General features: G+C 36.9%; 1 protein-coding gene across 1 annotated transcript; it reads left to right on the top strand.

The window, feature by feature from the left end:
* The first annotated feature begins 9,295 nt into the window (after positions 1-9,295).
* LOC143440952 (vomeronasal type-1 receptor 4-like) lies at positions 9,296-10,318 on the top strand. Its single transcript, XM_076927896.1, has one exon. It carries the CDS (start codon positions 9,380-9,382, stop codon positions 10,316-10,318), a length of 939 nt encoding a protein of 312 aa, XP_076784011.1. The 5' UTR covers positions 9,296-9,379.
* Positions 10,319-22,265: the final 11,947 nt, after the last annotated feature.

Below are 22,265 nucleotides of genomic sequence, written 5' to 3'. Positions count from 1 at the left end.
TATGCAGGGGAGTGTTGCCTTGCCTGGCCTCACTGGGTAAGGGAATACATAGGGGGCCACACTCTCAGAAGCAAAGAGTAGGAGGCATAGGTGTAAGAACTGTGCAAAGGCTAACAGAAATGGTGTAAGCAACATTTGTGGTATAAATAAATAAAATAATTAATTAATCTTTCAAAAAGATCCAGAATGGTAAGGCTCAGATCTCTTTTACCCATTCCACATCCTCAGCCTCCTGCTTTATAGGTCTGTGCTTAAGAACCTGACATCTCTGCCAACCATAGGAGAGCTATGAGACTATTCCAAATTTGTGTGTCAATGATTTGATGGCTCTATTTTATTTTGTTTCTAAATTTAGTTTTTCAGGTGTCCACAGAGAGACATTTGGCCACCAATACACATTTACCCACATAAGCACAACCATACTGGTCTCCTATTGAATGTAAATGATCACTACTCATAAAATGGCTTTATAAGTAGTCCTAAAGAGCTAAATCACTAAAACATCCTACATAGGTGTTAACTAGATAGCTCAACAGGTAAAGGTGATTGATTCCAAGCCTGATGCCTTAAAGTCAATCCCTAAGACCTGATTCTCTTTCAGTTTGTCCTCTGGCTTCAAGCATGTTATGACTCTCCTTCATGCTACACTATAAATCCTTCCACTTGGATTTTCTTTTTGTGTGTCATCATAACAACCAAAAACAAAATAGGACAAAAGCCCAACCAACTTCTTTTGAGACAGTCTTACATGTTTAGGAGATGCAATTTATGTTTGAGTCCATCAGTAATTCTTTCGAATTCATGTACTCCTGGGATAGATCCAATTTCTTATCCCTCAAATTTTAAATAGAGATTCCTTTATGAGTTTTCCACTAATGATGTTCTTGTTTAAGCTTTCTCCGGTTAGTTCAATGTTTTCTTATTCTTTACAGGAAATCCTAATTGTCAGTACAGCAAGAGATATACCATCCAATATCACATGAAATACTTCACCCTAACATAAAATATGACAACTTTGACTACAACGGTCTTACACAGATCACTCACAGACATATGTAACCATCAATTATGATAGTCATTCAACTGTTCCTTCAAAGCTATTCTTGGATTCTTTTTGTCCCTGTCATGAGGTCACTTGTACTATATGACTTTTTCTGGGAGTATGTGAAAACATAGCTATTCACCCCAGATATAAACTTTGATGAAAAAGGAAAAAAAAATAAGAGTTATACTAACCCAGCTCTACCATGAAGACTGCAAAAATAAGCTTAAGTGGAAAAGTTGAGTGAGTTATCCTGTGGTCATTAGTTATATTTACAAGGAGGTTTGAAAGGATAACTGTCCATTGAGATTTACACTAGGGCCTATTATACCATACTCTCTGATTTTTAGCAGACTTAACTGTATCATATATGAAATTCTAAATCAGAAACAGGCCTTACATTCAGTGATCTAAAAAATAATTAGTTATTTTATAACAGCCATTATACTGCTGTACCAGTCATCACCAGTTTCCTGGTAGATCAGCCCTATACAATGCAAAATACAGTACTAGGCTAAATTACTGTTGTATTTTTATCTGAGAATACTTTAATTAAGGTGTTTCCTGGACAGTTTATAATGATTTCTTAAACTGCATCGTTACTGCATGGTCTCCATAGCAATAGACTATCACCAACTAGTTATAACCGGCATGTAAAAATAGTGGCAAACTCCTGTGGTGTTCAATTGCCTCCAAGTCCTCTCAGACCAATAACTCACAGGGAAAAGCCTGAAAGTGAGATTTTATTTAAAATTTTGCATTAATTAAATTTCAACTAATAATTCATACCTCTGGTAGAAAAATTGTTCATCCATGCAGGGTAACACTCATCAGAGCCCATTTGCCTGGCAAGCCAAGAACAGGTAAGATTCTGCAAAGTACCTTACCAACCAAAGACAAAAGTGCATTGTTTTGATAATGCATGTTCCATGATGAGTAAGGGAGGCATTCTTGTCAGAACCACCTAAGACAGGCTCAGTCTTATGTGACTGAGTTAGGTTTATGCAATAAAAAGGGGGAGATGTGGAAAGCTTTTGGGGCTACCTGACAGGAATCAGACATTGACCAAGGACAAGGAAGTAGGCTTCAGGCAGAAATCAGACATTAGACTAGAACAAAGAAGTAATTTTAGGCAGGAATCTAAATCTTATGCTAGAACAAGAAGTAGGCTTCAGACATGAAAATGACTTTGGGCTAGGACAGAAAAACAGGACCAGATATTTTGGACATCCTGATAATCCCTTAGAAATAGTGATCACGGGAGTGATCAGAGGACTCTATTGTGCTGCATGTTCTTTGACTATTTGGATTTATTGTCTTACTTGTTCCTTGACTATTTACATCTGTTGTATTGCCAGTTCCTCAACCTAGAACTGCCCTTAATACTTGTATGTAATTTAAATGACATAAAAGCAAAAAAGGAGGAGGAGGAGGTATGGGATAGGTGGTTAACAGTGGGGGTAGGAAATGAGTAAATAGGATAACAACTGAAATGTAAATAAATAAAATATCGAATAAAAGAAAAAATTAAATTCAGCTTTAAAATGCTCCACTATGTTCATAGCAGCCTTATTTATAATAGCCAGAAGCTGGAAAGAACCAAGATGTCCCTCAACAGAGGAATGGATACAAAAAAATGTGGTAAATCTACACAATGGAGTATTACTCAGCTATGAAAAATAATGAATTCGAGAAATTTTTAGGTAAATGGATGGATCTAGAAATTATCATCTTGAGTGACTTAACCCAATCCCAAAAGAACACACAGGGTATTTACTCACTGTTAAGCGGATGTTAGCCCCAAAGCTAGGATTAGTAAAGACCCAACCAGCAGACCACATGAATCTCATGAAGAAGGAAGACCAAGAGGGGATGCCTCAGTACTACTTAGAATGAGAACAAAAATGCTCAAGGGAGCAAATACGGAAACAAAACATGGGACAGAAACTGAAGGAGGGGCTATCAGGAGACCACTCCACCTCGGTATTCATCCCATGTACAGCCACCTAAGCTAAACACTGTTGTGGATGGCTGGAAGTGCATAATCTGAGGAACATGATATAGCTGTCTCCTTAGAGGTCTGCCAAAGACTAACACACTCAGAGGACGATGCTCACAGTTAACCACTGATATGATCAGGGGTTTCCCAATAGAGAACTTAGAGAGAGGACTGAAGGAGCGGAAAGGGTTCGAGATCCCAGGAGGAAAGCAACAATACCAAAAACCAGAGCCCCCCAGGGTCTAAACCACCAGCCAGGGAACACATAGGGAGGGACCCAAGACTCCAGAGAATACACAGCCTTGGTGTATCTACTCATCAAGTATACAGAGCAGACCTGCCCAAACCTCCGATGTCCTGGAATTCCATCTGGATTCAGTGAAGACACAGCATCAGAGGATTATCAACTTACTCTTCCCCCCACCCCTCTTCTAATATCTCAACGCCCGTAATCAGCCTGAAGAAGTTACAGAAGAGTCAGCGCCCCTATTCCCTGGGCTTGGGGACTAATGTGGTTAATAATGGTCTGTCTTTCTAGGGAAAAGTAGTGGTTTTGTTGGAACAGGGAGGATTAGCTAGGACTTATTGCACAGCCATAACCTATTGGTAGAAATCTGTATAATTATTATCAAGATGAAGTTATAATTTCTAAAAAAAAAAAAAAAAACAAGCAAGAAAAAACACATGAATGAATGAATGAATGAATAAATAAACAAATAAATAGATAGATAAAATAATAGCAAGAGTAAATTACTTTGGGAAACACATTTATTCAATAAACATTACTTTTAACTTGTTTTTATTTTGTTTTATTTTATGTTTTTTTTAATTTTTATTCACTTTACATCCATATCACAAAGACTCTTCCTCTTCTATTTCTACTCTCATGTTTAAAGTCAATAACTTCATTACCTCAACTCCTCCTCAAAGAAAGGGAAATGCCCTTGGGTACCCCTTTACCCTGGGGCATCTAGTCCCAGCAGGACAAGGCATAGCATCACCCACTGAAGACTAACCATGAAGTCTAGGTAGGGGTAAGGGGCCCAATGGTCAGAAAGTGAGACAAAAACATCTACACCACTTGTTATGGGATCCACTTGAAGACCAATCTTCACATTTGCACTACATATATAGAGGGTCTGGCTTCTGCCTATTCCATTATTTAGATTTATGAATTTCATGGTGCTTCTTGAGAATATCAAACATATCTATTTTTCCATTGAATTTCTTTTTTATCATTTACTTATTTATTTTTACTCTCCAGATTTTATTCCACTCCCGGTCCACTCTCCAACTCTTCTACATAACATACCTCCTCCAAGCTCCCCACTCGCCATCTCCTCAAGGTTGTCACCAGCCCCAAGCCCCCACCCCACTAGACCTCTAAACTCCATGGAACCTTCAGTCTCTTTAGGGTTAGGTGCATCTTCACTGACTGAACCTAAACTTGGGTGTCCTCTGCTATATATGTGTTGGGGACTTCATATCAGCTGATGTATGCTGCTTGGTTGGTGGTCCAGTGTCTGAGAGATCTTGGGAATACAGGTTAATTGAGACTGCTGATCCTCCTACAGGGTTGCCCTACCCCTCAGCTTCTTACACCTTTTTCCAACCTGTATGACAATAAATTCAAGTCTCTCATAAAAAAAATTAAAGATCTCAGAAAAAGAAGAGATCTCACAAACTTATGGATTGGCAGAATTAACATAGTAAAAATGGGCATCCTTCCAAAGCCAATCTACAGATTCAATGCAATCCCCATCAAAACCACAATACAATTCTATAAAGACATGGAAAGAACAATTGTCAAATTCATCTGGAAGGAAAAAAAAACAGACAAGAATAGGAAAAACAATCTTAACAATAAAACAAAAGCTGTCAAAATTGTCATCCATTACCTCAAGCTTTACTACAGAGCAATTGTGATTTTTTTAAAAATCCTTCATGGAATTGGTACAGAGACAGACACGTCGATCGATGGAATAGAACTGAAGACCCAGAAATAAACCCACATACTTATGGACACTTGATCTTTGACAAAGACACCAAGAATATACAAAGGAATAAAAAGCATCTTCAATAAATGGTCTTGGTCTAACTGGCTGTCTATATGTAGAAAAATGAAAATAGAACCATATTTGTCACCTTGAACAAAGTTCAGGGATGTCAAAATTAAACCAAATACACTAAACAGAAGAGAAAGTGGGAAAGATCCTTGAACTCACTGGCACAGGGTGACATTTCTTAAACAGAACTCCAGTGGCTCACTATCTAAGATCAAGAATTGATAAATGGGACCTCATTAAACTGGATAGTTTCTGTAAGGCAAAAAACATAGTCAATAAGACAAATTGGCAACCTGCAGATTTGGGGAAACAATCTTCACTAACCCCACATCTGATAGAGAGCTAATATCCAAAATATATAAAGAACACAAGAAGCTAACAACCAAAAAACCAAGAAACCCAATCAAAACATGGGGTATTGGGTTAAACTAAGAATTCACAACAGAGAAATCTCAAATGGCTGAGGAACACCTAAAGAAATGTTCAAAGCCCTGAGTGATCAGAGAAATGCAAATCAAAATGACCAAGAGATTACAACTTTCAACAGTCAGGATGGTTAAAATCAAAAGCCCAGGTGACAAAACACATTGGTAAGGATGTGGAGAAAGAGCACTCATTCATTACTGGTGGGATTGAAAACTGAATTATTTTTTTCTCATGACAATTTTTTTATTGGATATTATATTACATTTCAGATCTTATCCCCTTACCCCATTCCCCCCTGCCTAGGAACACCCCATTCCATCCCCCCTCCTCCTGGTTCTATGAGGATGTGACCCCACCTACTCCTTACTCCCACCTCGCCACACTAAAATTCCCCCACACTGGGGAATCCAGCCTTCATGGGACCAAGGACCTCTTCTCCCACCTATGCCCAACAAGGCCATCCTCCTCTACATATACAACTGGAGTCATGGGTCCCCTTCTATGTGCCCCCAGGCTGGTGGTTTAGACCCTGGGAGCTCTGGTGCTTTGGTATTGTTGCTCTCCCCATGGGGTTGCAAACCCTTTCAGCTCCATCAGTCTTCTCTCTCACTCCTCCATTGGGAACCCCATGATCAGTTCAATGTTTAGCTGTGAGCATCCACCTCTGCATGTGTCAGGCTCTGACAGACCTCTAAGGAGACAGTTATATCAGGCTCTTGTCAGCATGCACTTCTTGACATCCACATCAGCATCTACCTTTGGTGACTGCACATAAGGTGGATTCCTAGGAAGAATGGTCTCCAGATGGCCCCTCCTTCAGGTTCTGTCCCACACTTTGTCTCCATATTTGCTCCCTTGGGTATTTTGTTATTCTTTCTAAGAAGGACCGAGGCAACCACACTTGGTCTTCCTTCTTCATGAGCTTCATGTGGTCAGTTAGTTGAATCTTGGCTATTTCAAGCTTTTGGGCTAATATCCGCTTATCAGTGAATAAATACCATGTGTGTTCTTTTGTGATTGGGTTACCTCACTCAGGATTATATTTTCTAGTTCCATCCATTTACCTAAGAATTTCTCCAATTCATTATTTTTAATAGCTGAGTAATACTCCATTGTGTAAATGTACCACATTTTTTGTATCCATTCCTCTGTTGAAGGACATCTGGGTTCTTTCCAGCTTCTGACTATTATAAATAAGGCTGCTATGAACATAGTGGACCATATGTCTTTGTTATATGTTGGAGCATCTTCTGGGTATATGCCCAGGAGTGGTATAGCTGGGTCCTCAGGTAATGCTATGTCCAATTTTCTGAGGAACCGCCAGACTGATTTCCAGAGTGGTTGTACCAGCTTGCAATCCCACCAACAATGGAGGACTGTTCCTCTTTCTCCACATCCTTGCCAGCATCTACTATCACCTGAGATTTTGATCTTAGCCATTCTGACTGGTGTGAGGTGGAATCTCAGGCTTGTTTGAATTTGCATTTCTCTGATGACTAAGGATGTTGAACATTCCTTAAGAACACTCCTCCATTGCTGGTCAGACAGCAAACTGAATTTCTGTTCTACATATTGGTTTCCACTGAGATAAGGAGAGTAAACTAAGATTTGTGTACAGAACATCTCAAACAACCATCACCTACACGTAGCTCAATTATACTCATCACATGAGATACATTATCTCCTGAATCATAAAGTTGAGAAGATCCCATGGCCTCTAGAAAACAGAGGAAATAACAACCCCTCTTAACTTCAAAATATTCCCTTAAGAGCAGATGGCAAGAGTTGTAGTTCTTTTTTGAGAACTGTCAACAGGGGAGAAAATTTTGGAGCATTTTTTGCCTGGACAAGACTACATAGAATACCCACTACTACTACAAGTGAAATAATTTCAAGTCTGAGGGGAGATGAGGTCACAGAATCACAGATACATATCTCAGATCCTTGTACCTCCCTTCAGATGACTTTTTGAATTATGTGGCCAGGGTACTCATATCAGCATCCCAGGAAGAGAAATGTTGCAGAAAGTGGAACAGACTGCAACCTGAGAGCAGAGAAGATTAAATATATGACTAGTGGTAAGTAATCATAAGAGATATTCAGACATGTACTGAATCTGGATGAATAGCAAAGCTACATAGGATACAGAAAAACTCCTCAGGAAGGGAATCAGGTAGAAATGAATGCTGGAGTCCTACAAGCACTGCATTCCAGCTCTAACTTAGACCATTCCTCACTGTCAGTGCCATCTGTGCTGTCACACTTGTTAAGAATCTGGTGCTTATGGGGTCTTGTAATGTCTGACTGATAGAAATCAAAGTTTTCCTAAATGAAAGATTTCACTAGGAGACCTGACAAAGAATGATCGTTGAGATCAGCGACACTGAACATCTTTATGGTAAGTTTGTTAGTTTCCTTTGTGTTGTTATGCAGTGGCGACTCTGGACAATGACAGATTAGATCATAAGCTCTGGGTGGATGATTCATCGACAGGGTATTTGTGGCAAAGATTCTTTCATTATGCTCTTGGGTATGTACAGATTAATTAATGAAATATTGGTAAACAATCTTTATAAACAAAAATGGACTAAAATATAAGTACACCTTATAATAAATTGATAGGTTTAATAACCTGTGCTTCAGTGGTATACATAGTACGTTTTCAGGACTTCTTTGGGTACATATACTATTACCTCAGGTTTATAGGAATGAGTAGAACATGTTCCAAAATCCAATCAATTCTACTGGGAATTGCATATAAATGATGGCGTCATGTGAACAAACCTTTTTCTCTGTCTTAGAGAATGTGATTAATGAAAATAAGTTTCCTACCAGTATGAAAATACAAAAATTGAATAAATTCTAGTATTCTTTTTCTGTGCATGTAGCAAGAGTCTTTTAAATTGAGGCATTTATAAATTTTACTTCTTTCTGACATCAACTACTAGAATTAAATATTTTTGAACATATTTTAAAACATTGTTATTAAATATATGATTACTTTTTACTTGTATAGGAAATTGAAAGTAGAAAATCTGGCCCCATAGATGAGTTCTATGGGATATTGTTTTCTCACTACTAAATTTCCCTCTGAGGCAAAAATATTTAAAACATTAATGTCTACTGTCATACTAATATTTTTCCACCTGTATTAATGATTGAAGATATGGCTTATCACTATGCATGTGGGAGTTATAGCCTGAATTTACAAAACTCAACTCTTATGTCCTTAATCATAGCATCACTTCACTTGGTTATACAAAGATAATATGTGATCTTCCCTTGATAATAATTTTGTTGCCCTGCTAGTGTATCTTACAAAGATTTGTTTATTTCCCAGAGTTAAATGTATGCCATATGACTATTGGCTAGTCATTTAGATGGTTTCATGCTTTATTTCAAACATGAGCCGCCCTCTTACAGATAGTTTTGTGCTTGTTCTGTTAATGAGACATTGTTAGTATTTTACACATTTCATAAAGTATGAACCAAGAGCTATCCAAATATCTTTATTTCCTTAAGAGCTGATAGCAAGAGGTGTAGTTCTTTGTTGAGAACTGTCAACATGGGGAAACTGTTCCACTTTCTGCATAATTTTTCTTCCTGGATGCTGATATCAGTGCCCTGGCCACAAAATTCAACAAGTCATCTGAAGGGAGGTACCAGGACCTATGGGGATTTGAGCCCTCATTCAAACCTTATTATGTGTAGAAATTATACCACAGTGGTAGATGCCCTGCATGTTGATTATATCTTGTGAATTCATTTGGAAGAGAGAATGGTGACTGTGTCTCCAGCTTCACTTTGCCATGCAGGATCCTCAGTTTGAAAACAAGATCTGACAGCATGGAAACCAGTGAGTTGCTCATAGGATTGATTTTCTTCTCTCTGACTATAATAGGAGTTCTAGGAAATATCACTCTTCTATACCACTATATATATTTTTATCTAACAAAGTATAGGTTCAGGTCTACAGGCTGGGTTCTGAGGCACTTGATTGTAGCCAATATCTTAACTGTACTGTGTGAAGGAGTGCCCCAGACAATATCTTCTTTTGGATTTAAAGACTTTCTCAACGATATTGGATGCAAATTGCTTTTTTCTATGCACAGAGTAGGTAGGGGTTCTTGTATTGGCAGCACCTCATTTCTTAGTGTGTTTCAGGCCAAAATCATCAGCTCCAGGAATTCCAAATGTTTGGAACTTAAACTGAGAACACACAGGTGTGTTTGTTACTCTGTGTACCTCAACTGGGTAATTCATTTATTTATAAGCAGCGTTAATTTTGTGCACATAAGGGCAAAATGTGGCAATGAAAGCACAACAAAACTGAAATCTTTTATATATTGTTATTCTGCCCGGCATGATCCAACCAGTGACATCCTTTATGCAACATTACTGTCCACTCCTGATATGCTTTTGCTGGGGCTAATGCTATGGGCCAGTGGCTCCATGGTTCTCACACTGTACAAGCACAATAAGATGATGCAATACATATCCAGGACCAGTGTTTCTTCTAGATTCTCTCCAGAGACCAGAGCCATTAAAACCATCCTTCTCCTGGTCAGTATTTTTGTCTCCTTTTACACAATTTCTTCAACTTGTCAGTTCTTGGGAGCTCTTTTGTATAATCCCAGCTTGTCTCTGGTTAATATGAATGCAATGTCCTCTCTGCTTTTTCCAACTGTTTGTCCCTTTCTTCTCATGAGCCAAGATTATCAGGCATCCAGTTACTTGAAAAGGAATAGAAATTTCCCCAAAGCCTCTGACCAAGAACAGAATTGACAGCTTCTGGCCAGATTTACATGGTTATTCAGTCATCTCAACAGAACTGTGAGCATAATTACAGTAATATGATGGCATTGTGGAGGCTTCTGCAGGTAAGCATAATAACAATATACATCCAGATGAATGTGTTTACACACACATACATACACACACATATACACGAATACACAAATGTAATTGTGAGTGTCATTTTCTGTAGAAGTGTAACTGAATTAAATTACAAAGACTATTGAAAAACTAGAAAAATTTTAGGTTTCAAGTCCAGTATGCACTTGTTGTTGTGCTTCCTGGGTGTTTTTTGGGGGGTGGGGGGCAGTACACACCCAGAAATATGCACAGTAACCATTTATCAAAAATCTAGGCTTACATTTTGTTTCCCTGCATTGTTGCACTCTATACTCTAACACAGTTTTTTAAATGGAAAGTAAAATTACAAGCTGCATTTACTGTTCCCCTTGTGGATATGTGACATTGTATCTCCCTTCCTTTGTTTCATTTATAGTTTAAATATAGACATGTATCTATAACACATTTCAATATACAAGTGGCCTGTTCATCCATGGCTCGAGTAAATTTTTCAACTTTCTATATAGATCTGCATACATTTTCAAAATAGAAAGTAATGTAATGAGGCCCAAACATGCCTTCTGAACACCCTCCTGTATCAAACAAAAACATGGGGAAAAACTGGCCTTAATATGCAGATCATTTTAAACCATTTTATTTCACAAAGAGAATATCTTTATGAGTGTATAATTTATATTTGACTTATGATTTCTCATGCCTCATATAATTTATTTCTATGTTTCTACACATTGCTGATAGAATTCACCTCTGTGAATGTGAAAGAATCAACATGGGCACTGATCTCTTCAGAGCTAGGAAGAAGATCAGCAGTTAGGAATGTACACTACTCTCACGGAGGCAAGAGTTGAAGTCTAAATACCTTCACACATGAGGTAACCTCTGCCTATAACTCTAGATTCTGGGGTGCAATGTCCTCTTCTGGAATCCCCAGGCACTAAACACATGTATACAAAATTTTAAAAACAATGAAAATAAGACTTAAGAATACTTTGCTTTCAGGAGCTGGAGAGATGGCTCAGTGGTTTAGAGCAGTGACAGCTCTTCTAGAGGTCCTGAGTTCAATTGCCAGCAACCACATGGGGGCTCACAACCATCTGTAATGGAATTTGATGACCTCTTATGGTGTCTCTGAAGATAGCTACAATATATATGTATTGTATATATGTATGTATATATATATATGTATATTATATATATAATTTTTTTAAATCAGGGAACATTTCTTAAAGATATTTTCATTTGTTAAAAGAGAAGAATATATTACTTTCTTAATCAACATGCTCTGTGACATGGAATCATTCTTAGTGTATCCCCAGACACCATATATTGGAAGCTTGATGTCACCTAGGCTGTTATCCTGGAGGAAACATTACATGCTCCAGTTCGATCTAACTACTTATCTTTCAGTGTGAGTTCCTGAACCAGGTTCCCACTAACTTTGATCACATCTGCTCTGCTGTCCTCACTGTATGTGTGCAGATTTCTCAACATACTTCTACACCTTCAAACCTATGATACAAATTATATTACTTTTTTAGAGAATAACTCAGGCTTATGCATTTTTCCTGGAGACAAAGGTTGATAAAATCAATGTGTGTATTTTTCAGTATAAAGTATGAGAAATGGGAAGTGACATGTGGGTTTTCAGGTATGTTCTAGAATTAGCTAAATAAACACTTTCTGTGAATACATGAATATGAATACATTTTGCTTCACACATACATAAACTATTTGCCCCTGATGGTTCTGTTAATCCCTATTCATTAAATATTCTTTTTTAAAAAAACATCTATCATCCATAGATTTTGGTTTGTTATGAATACATTCTTGTTATTATAGCTCTGCCTTGTTTTTCTACAGTTTATTCAAAACAAAAAGTGAAAATTAGTATTTCTCAAGGATAAAGACCTTAATTGTTTTTATAATATCAAATTGTAAGCCTTAAATTACTAACATACTGGCAACAAAAGATTAGGATTACTAGATTTTACTTTTATATTTTTATGCAAACATGTGTGGAAAAATACTAATAATAATGAAATGAGGTCATGAATTTGAAATGTGCTGAGTTGGTGGCACACGGAATGGGTTGAAGGAAGAAAGAAGAGAAATATAATTAGATTTTAATTAAAATAAAAATATCATTTTATATATAAGGTAGATGGCAGAATAATGCTCACAGTCAGTACACTGAATCTGTCAGTAGCAATTCAATTTTTTCTTTGAAGGAAGTTATACAGTCCAATATATTATAAAAGTGTAGTGTAGAGTTAGGTACTGAAACCTGTCATTGACTCAATCAGATTGTCAGTCCTCACACTCTAAGATATGTTTCAACTTTTCTGCTATTTCTATGACTCATTTTCTCTCTATTACATGCATGACACAGCACATAACACTGAAGATTAGTCATAGTATCAAATGTCTCTACAAGGAGAGCATCTTGATAAGGGTGTGAAGTCAAAAGCAGCACTGATCTGCCTTCTCCTATACATAAGCATTCCCAAAATCTGATGCAAAGATTCTGGTGGTGTAGAGTGCACTGAACACTTGGCAACTTTCATTAAAACTCTGTATTGCATGTCACTACTAATTCTAGACTGTAGTGCTTAACACAACCATGTCAATCTATACTTCAATGAACACTTATGTTAAGTCTTTACATTCATGTATTTCTGAAGTATCCCATACCCATGTCATAAAAGTAATGGTGAGATGTATGAAATCTGTATGTAATTGTAACAGGCCTAAATGCTGATTGATGTTTTAGTTGTGGATGTGTTAAAACAGACACAGGAAACCATGGCTACAAATTCTCCTACACATTTGTAAATGCCTTTCTCTACTTCCCCCAGATTTAAAGAACTAGCATGACCTGTATCCTTATGATCTTCCAGTTATTTTACACTGAATTGTATATATTTGATTAAGTCAAGTAGTGTATTGAAGACACTAAAAGAATAGAAACTTTTAGGGAAACACACTGGGAAAAAATTATTTAAAAACTCATATAATAATAATGATGATAATAATAATAAACATATCAGCACTCTACTGAAGTAAAGGTGTTTGCAGTGAATAATAGAAAGGACCAGAGAAATAAGCTGCCTGCTCTAATATATGGTCCTGCATCCTTTTATTTATTCTCATGAATAATCTCTGCTGGTTCATGGTGAACAGATTGGCAATCATCTGTGAGATTTTTCCAATTGTGAGTGTCATACTGTTAATGAGTTGTGAATCAAGATCATAAAGCCAGCATGTATGCTCAACAAGGACTGTATCCTACCCTTTTACCAACATGTAAATTGAAACCTTCTGAACAACCCTTACTTCTATATTCATTCAAGCCTACTGAATTAAAAACACATTGTAAACTGTCACATCTTATGAAACAATGTTTTATATAAGGAAGGTTTGTATCATCAGTGCTTTTGCACACATACCTTTAGAAATGGGCACATACACATGATTATTTTGCATCATGTCATCTCTGGAACATTGTTTGTGACATATGCAACTTATAAAGGGTAAAGAAAAGGAAATATATGTAAATTTTACATTTCAAAGCAATACAAAAGGCAACAACATTGAACTGATTTAATAGAAGCTACTTCATTCATAGTTTCTTGTAATCTGTGTGTTGTTAACTTGTTTACTCCAATTTCAAATTAATTGCTTTATTTTCTATTTATTTTTGTTGAATGCAAAAAAAAACTCTACTCAAATCATCCTTGTAAGCAGCAGTCCTCAATACCCACCCTAATGTTCTGGGATACTGAATGAAAGACACAAACACAGTCTTTATATTTTAATATGCCTTAAACAACTCAATGGCTGGGCCACTTCCCAACCTCAACATATCTGATGTATGTACATAATAATCTCAATATTATCACTTACTAAAACCTATATTTCATTGTGGATGTCCAGGACACAGACCTACAGCTCACTTAGACTGATTTTCCCAGCACCTACGCAAAGGCTATATTCTCTGCTGGGCACCTCACAGGCATGGCATCTACTCTCCTTCATCCACATAGCAGCTGTCCTCTTCCTGCTTTTCCTCAGTCCCTTGGTGAGAATCCTAAATTCACACCTCTGCCTCCCTCCCCAACCACTGGCCAGTGGCAACTTTACTTACCAATCAAAACCAACCGGGAACTGGGTCACTCAGCATCTTGTGTTCAGTCCTGTGGATTCTCCTGCAATTTGGGGGACCAGATTAACATAATATAAGCATCATTAGACCAAATCTACAACAATTTAGAGGCATATCTATATTCCCCAAAGCAATATCCAAGTGAATACAGTCAGAGCATATTGGATAGGAACAGATAGCAAGAACCATGTTCTATAAAATAGTGGACACACCCACAAACCTGACCAACTGATGGTGGCTTTGCTGCACTAGATCTTTTTATATTGTTTGTTTCTTATGTATAACTGGATTTCTGTAATTCCATCATTAAGCTCACCAAAAGCATAATGTGAAAAGAATAAGAAGAAAAAAAAAACATTGTCCTGATTTCACTGTGGACCTTTACATTTTTGTCATTGCATGATGTTTTCCCTTTCTGAGAAACTGTGGTATGAACTTATGATCTGTAACTGCAAAAGTACTTTTATGTACATGTCAGGCAATTCTTTCTCAAACAAATCTCATAAACTAGACACAAGTTTACACATAGAAATTGTATAAGAAAATAATATTTTTTTTCTGCCCCAAGTATGATCTCTGGGGGCGTCATGTTATGTTTTTTTTTTGCCACTGCTGACTATATGAATGCACCAAAACACATAATATTCCATAGTAGTGGAACCAAAGTTTTCAGTTAAAAAGGTATTGGTCGGGGCTACTAGGAAAATTGAGCCATATGTAAAGCAGTTTCTTACAAACATGAGAAAATGTTTCCATCCCTGATACATGTGGGAAAATTGGGAATGTGAGAATCACACAACATAGTGTTTCAGAATCAGCAATAAGTGAATATCCCAAAGCTACCCGGAATGCAAATCTAAAACCCAGAAAAATATTCTGATCTTGAGATTGCCTATGGAGATTTCAATGGGCTAGTGGACATGAGAAAATGAAAGTCTTGGTCAACAGTCTCTGTGTAAGTAACACAAAGTGCATCATCAGTGACATAATTGTGGAAAGCAGTATGAAAGTTACTCAGAAAATAGGGAATCAACCTACCTCAATATCCAGCTAACCCACTCTTGGGCAGACATGAAAAAAATGCCCTAGCCCACCAGAAGGTGACTCAACAATGTACATTTCACCTTTATTTTCTCTCTCTCTTTCTCTCTCATTCTGTAGTTGACAAAATTATATTGTAATCAACTCACTTCTGTTCAACCAGGACTGCAGAACAGACTTGTGAGCTGAACTATGATCCTGAAGGGATGAACCACAGAGGAATGATCCTTTCCACATCAATCTTTGATCAAAAAACTCCAATATACAATGACTACAGGTGATCTGAAGGAGATATTTTATGAATGAGGTTGCCTCTTCCCAAGTGATCAAAATTGTATGCAATTAGCCCAAATAAAAGGCTGTAGAAGGTATATGGAAGTCAAGTGGATGATGCAAGAAAAAAGTGGAAGATAGAGCCTAAGAATCGAGATACTTTTAAATGTTCCCCAAATGATACATCAGGTAATACTTTAATATACTGGGTTCTCATATGAACATATACAAAAGTACAATTACCTGAAACATATGTGCCTGGTTTTGCCATAAAAACTAGCATTCTCTGAAATCTTATTTGTGATTTTCAAAGGCCATGGCACGTAATACAATGAAAGATTTAAATTTTATGCAGAAAAACAGTAAGTGCTGTATCAAGACTTCTTGTGGGTATGCAAGAAATCTCAATAAAATAATAGTTGAAGTATATGGAACTTGGCTTTTTTTTTCTATTCCACACCAACTTGGAAAACAAAGAAATTTCAATAGCATACAAGTCAGTAAAAGTGTTCTTATAAAGAACAGATGCAGCATATTCTGAAGCTGTCCTCTAATTCAGCTATGTATTCTATGATACATATGGAAATTCTAACTGTGTAGAATAGAAGCTGATAACACATGAAATCTCCAAGAGTTCAAGTTTATAAGATTCCCACAGGGAAGAAGTGGACAGTAATATGTGAGCTCCAAGTCTCATGAGCCATTCAAGGACCATGACCAGACACTTCACACATCCTTCCCATCTATATTTTACTGCTAATTATCAGCTGCTTTGGGACATCTGAGAGGGATGGTTGCACCAAGGGATTTCTCCAGAGTGTAGTTGTCAATGCTGCTATCTTTGAGTCATTTCTATAACCATATGTAGCCCTTCATCCATAGTCTTGTAAATAGCTTCTTTTATTTACATTTCATAAAAATAATTTTTCTTTCATCAACCTGAACTTTAATGTTCTCCAACTATAATCTTTCATCAATTTTCTAGCTGACATAAGTAGAAATTTGTTCACATGTCCTTCAGAATCCTGTCTCACAATATCTATGATTGAAAAACTATGTAATACCCCCAAATCCCAGTGGAGGCTGAACTCTCAGGAGTTCTAACACACCCAAAAGTGTAGGTAAGTATGCTGCAACAACCCCTCCAAACAGGGAGTAATTTGGAACCCATAGGGCCCCAGCAACTCACTCAAGGCCAGTGGCACTGAACCCTTCCCGTCTGTGCCTGGGCCTGGAGCAGTCCTAAGGCACCAGCTCTGCACCCAATCCCCCAAAACCCAGAGGAGGCTGGCCTCTCAGGAGCTCTAACACTCCCAGGAATAGAGGATAATAAGATCACAGTATCTCAGGAGCTTGGGCACACCAGTATTTCAGGATCCAAGAAAGAGCCTGGCTCACAGAAGCTGTCACAACCAGAATCTCAGAATCACTGGATCACAGGATCACAGAGACAGCTGGAATCTGAGAAATTCTGACAAAATCAAGATAACAGGAGAGATAGGCTCCTGTCAGAGACAGTGAGTGAAGGTAGCACTAGAAATAGTCAGATGGTAAAAGGAAAGTGCAAGAACATAAGCAACAGAAACCAAGGTTACTTAGCATCATCAGAACCTAGTTCTCCAACCATAGCAAACCCCATGACACCAAAAAAGCAACATTCAGATTTAAAATCACTTTTTATAATGATGAGAGAAGACTTTAACAAGGACATAAATAACTCCCTAAAATAAATAAAAGAGAACACATGTAAACAGGTAGAAGTCCTTAAAGAGGAAATACAAAAATCACTTAAAGAATTACAAGAAAACACAACCAAACAGGAGAAGGAATTGAAGAAAATGATTCAGGACATAAAATAAAATGGAAGTAGAAAAAAATGAAGAAAAAAATCTCAGAGGGAGGCCTACTGAGGAGTTAGAAAACCTAGGAAAGATATCAGGAGTCATGGATGCAAGCATCACCAACAGAATACAAGAGATAGAAGAGAGAATCTCAGGTGCAGAAGATGCCATAGAAAACATTGACACAACTGTCAAAGAAAATACAAAAACTCCTAACCCAAAACATCCAGGAATTCTAGGACACAATGAGAAGTCCAAACCTAAGGAAAATAGAGAAGAAAGCAAAGAGTCCCAACTTAAACAGCCAGTAAATATCTTCAACAAAATTATAAATGAAAACTTCCCTAACCTAAAGAAAGAGATGCCTGTGAATATACAAGAAGCCTACAGAACTCCAAATAGACTAGATCAGAAAAGAAAATCCTCCTGTCACATAATAATCAAAACAAAAAATGCACAAAAAATATTAAAAGCAGTAAGGGGAAAAGGTCAAGTAACATATAAAGGCAGACCTATCAGAATTACACCAGGCTTCTCACCAGACACTATAAAAGTCAGAAGATGCTGGACAGATGTCACAGACCCTAAGAAAACACAAGTGCCAGCCCAGGCAACTATACCCAGCAAAACTCTCAATTACCATAGATGAAGAAACCAAGATATTCCATGGCAAAACCAAATTTACACAATATTTTTCTAAAAATTCACCCCTGCAATGGATAATAGAGGGAAACCACCAACACAGAGAGAAATGTTACTCTAGAAAAAGTAAGAAAGTAATCTTCTTCCAACAAATCCAAAAGAATATAGCTACACAAACATAACCTCACCTCTAAAAACAAAAATAACAGGAAGTAACAATCACTTTTCCTTAACATTTCTTAACATCAATGGACTCAATTCCCCAATAAAAAGACATAGACTAATGGAGTAAATATATAAACAGGATCCAACATTTTGCTGCATACAAGAAATGCACCTTAATAACAAAAAGAGACATTATCTCAGAATAAAAGGATGGAAAACAATTTTCCAAGCAAATGGTCCCAAGAAACAAGCCAAAGTAGCCATTCTTATATATAATAAAATTGACTTTGAACCAGAAATTATCAAGAAAGATAGAAACAGACAGTCCATACTCGTCAAAGGAAAAATCAACCACAATGAAATCTCAATTCTGAACATTTGTATACCAAAAGCAAGGGCACTCACATTCAAAAAAGAAAAAAAAACTTTACTAAACCTAATAGCACACACTGCACCTCAAAAAATAATAATGGGAGACTTCAACATCCCACTCTCATCAATGGACAGATCACAGACAGAAACTAAACAGAGACACAGTGAAACTAAGAGAAGTTGTAAACCAAATGGATTTAGCAGATATTTATAGAACATTTCATCCAAAAACAAAAGAATATACCTTCTTCTCAGCACCTCATGGTACCTTTCCAAAATTGACCATATAATTGATCATAAAACAGACCTCAAGAAATGCAAAAAAAAAAAACTCAAAATAATCCCATGCATACTATCAGATCACCACAGACTAAGGCTGGTCTTCAATAACATTAAAATCAATGGAAAACCCACATACATGTGGAAACTGAACAATGCTCTACTCAATAATAACTTGGTCAGAGAAGAAATAAAGAAAGAAATGAAAGACTTCTTAGAACTTAATCAAAATGATGACACATCATACCAAAACTTGTAGGACACAATGAAACAGTGCTAAGAAGAAAACTCATAGCTCTAACTGTCTACAAAAAGAAACTGGAGAGGGTAAAAACTAGCAACTTGGAAGCACATTTGAAAGCTCTAGAATGAAAAAAAGAAAATACACCCAAGAGGAGGAAATGGCAGGAAATAATCAAACTCAGGGCTGAAGTCAACCAAGTAAAAACAAAAAATACTATAAAAAGAATCAACAAAACCAGAAGCTCTTTCTTTGAGAAAATCAAAAAGATAGATATACCCTTAGCCAGACTAACCAAAGGGCACAGAGATTGTATCCAAATAAATAAAATTAGAACTTAAAAAAGAAACATAACAACAGAAACTGAAGAAATTCAAAAAATTATCAGATTCTACTACAAAATCTTATCCTCAACAACATTGGAAAATCTGGATGAAATGGACAATTTCCAAGACAGATACCAGGTATCAAAGTTAAATCAGGATCAGATAAACCATCTAAATAGTTCTATGACTCCTAAAGAAATAGCAGCAGTCATTAAAAAAAATAGCAGCAGTCATTAAAAGACTCCCCACCAAAAAAAAAAAAAAAAACAGGGCAAGGTGGTTTTAGTGCAAAATTCTAAGAAGACCTAATACCAATTCGCATCAAACTATTCTACAAAATAGAAACAAAAGAAACACTACCCAATTTATTCTATGAAGCCACAATTATGGTCATGACAAAGCCATATAAAAACACAACAAAGAAACAGGAATTCAGACCAAACTCCCTTATGAATATCAATTTTAAAATATTCAATAAAATTCTCACGAACTGAATCCAAGAACACATCAAAGCAATCATCCATCATAGTCAAGTAGGCTTTATTCTAGGAAACCAGGGATGCTTCAATAAATGGAAATCCATCAATGCAATCCACTATATAAACAAATTCAAAGAAAAAACACATAATCATCTCACTAGATGCTGAGAAAGCATTTGGCAAAATTCAACATCCCTTCATGGTAAGAAAGTCTTGTAAAGATTAGGGGTTCAAGGCCCATACCTAAACATCGTAGAAGCAATATACAGCAAGCCAGTAGCCAACATCAAACTAAATGGAGAGAAAGTTGAAGCAATCCCACTAAGATCAGGGACTAGACAAGGCTGCCCTCTCTCTCCATACATATTCAATACAGTACTGTAAGTCCTATACAGAACAATTAGATGACAAAAGAAAGTCAAAGGGATACAAATAGAAAAGATATAAGTAAAAATATCACTTTTGCAGATGATATAATAGTATACTTAAGTGACCCTAAAACTTCCACCAGAGAACTCCTAAACCTGATAAACAACTTCAGTAAAGTGGCTGGATATAAAATCAACTCAAACAAATCAGTAACCTTCCTCTACTCAAAAGATAAACAGGCTGAAAAAGAACTTAGGGAAATGACATCCTTCACAATAGTCACAAATAATATAAAATAGCTTGGAGTGAATCTAACCAAGCAAGTGAAAGATCTGTATGACAAGAACTTCAAGTCTCTGAAGAAAGAAATTGAAGATGATCTCAGAAGATGGAAAGATCTCCCATGCTCATGGATTGGCAGGATTAACTTAGTAAAAATGGCCATCATGCCAAAAGCAATCTACAGGTTCAATGCAATACCCATCAAAATTACAAATCAATTCTTCATAGAGATAGAAAGAACAATTTGCAAATTCATTTGGAATAACAAAAATAACCCAGGATAGCGAGAACCATTCTCAACAATAAAAGAACTTCTGAGGGAATCACCATCCCTGACCTCAAACTGTACTACAGAGCAATAGTGATAAAACCTGCATGGTATTGGTACAGAGACAGGCAGGAAGATCAATGAAATAGAATTGAAGATCCAGAAATGAACCCACACACCTATGGTCACTTGATCTTTGACAAAGGAGCTAAAACCATCCAGTGGAAAAAGAACAGCATTTTCAACAATGGTGCTGAATTAACTGGAGGTCAGCATGTAGAAGAATGAAAATCGATCTACTCTTATCTCCTTGAATTTTCAACTGAAGAAACTCAAATGTCCAAAAAGCACCTAAAGAAAGGCTCAACATCCTTAGTCACCAGGGAAATGAAAATCAAAACAACCCTGAAATTCCACCTCATACCAGTCTGAATGAGTAAGATCAAAAATTCAGGTGATGTCAGATGCTGGTGAGGATGTGGAGAAAGTGGAACACTCCTCTATTGTTGGAGAGATTGCAAGCTGTTACAAATACTCTGTAAATCAGTCTGGTGGTTCCTCAGAAAATTAAACATAGGATTACCTGAGCTATACCACTCCTGGGCATATACTCAGAAGATGCTCCAACATATAACAAAAACACATGCTCCCATATGTTCATAGCAGCCTTATTTATAATAATAACATTCAACAGAAGAATGAATACAGAAAATGTGGTACATTTACACAATGGAGCTATTACTCAGCTATTATAAACAATGAATTCATGAAATTCTTAGGTAAATGGATAAAACTAGAAAATATCATCCTGGGTAAGGTAAAAGTGTGAGTGCTTCATTCCTTCATAAAAGGACTAACAAAATACTCACAGGAGCAAATATGAGACAATGTGTGGGGCAAAAACTGGAGGAGGGACTGTCCAGAGACCACCTCAGAATCCATCCTAGGTGCAATCACCATATGCAAACACTACTGTGGATATCAGGAAGTGCATGCTGGATATGGTCTCTACAGGTTCCCTATCCTTGTGGGGGGGGGGGTTCTTTTGGGGTTTTGAGGGGTTTGTTTGTTTGTTTGTTTGTAGTGGGTTTTTTGTTTGGTTGGTTTTTTAGCTAAT

The sequence above is a fragment of the Arvicanthis niloticus genome, chromosome 30 (genome assembly GCF_011762505.2).
Source record: "Arvicanthis niloticus isolate mArvNil1 chromosome 30, mArvNil1.pat.X, whole genome shotgun sequence".
NCBI lineage: Eukaryota > Metazoa > Chordata > Mammalia > Rodentia > Muridae > Arvicanthis > Arvicanthis niloticus.
This window is presented reverse-complemented; position numbering and strand designations above follow the sequence as displayed.

Bases quoted from the DNA above. Each gene is read 5' to 3' on its own strand.
- LOC143440952 (XM_076927896.1), top strand. From the start codon at position 9,380: ATGGAAACCAGTGAGTTGCTCATAGGATTGATTTTCTTCTCTCTGACT.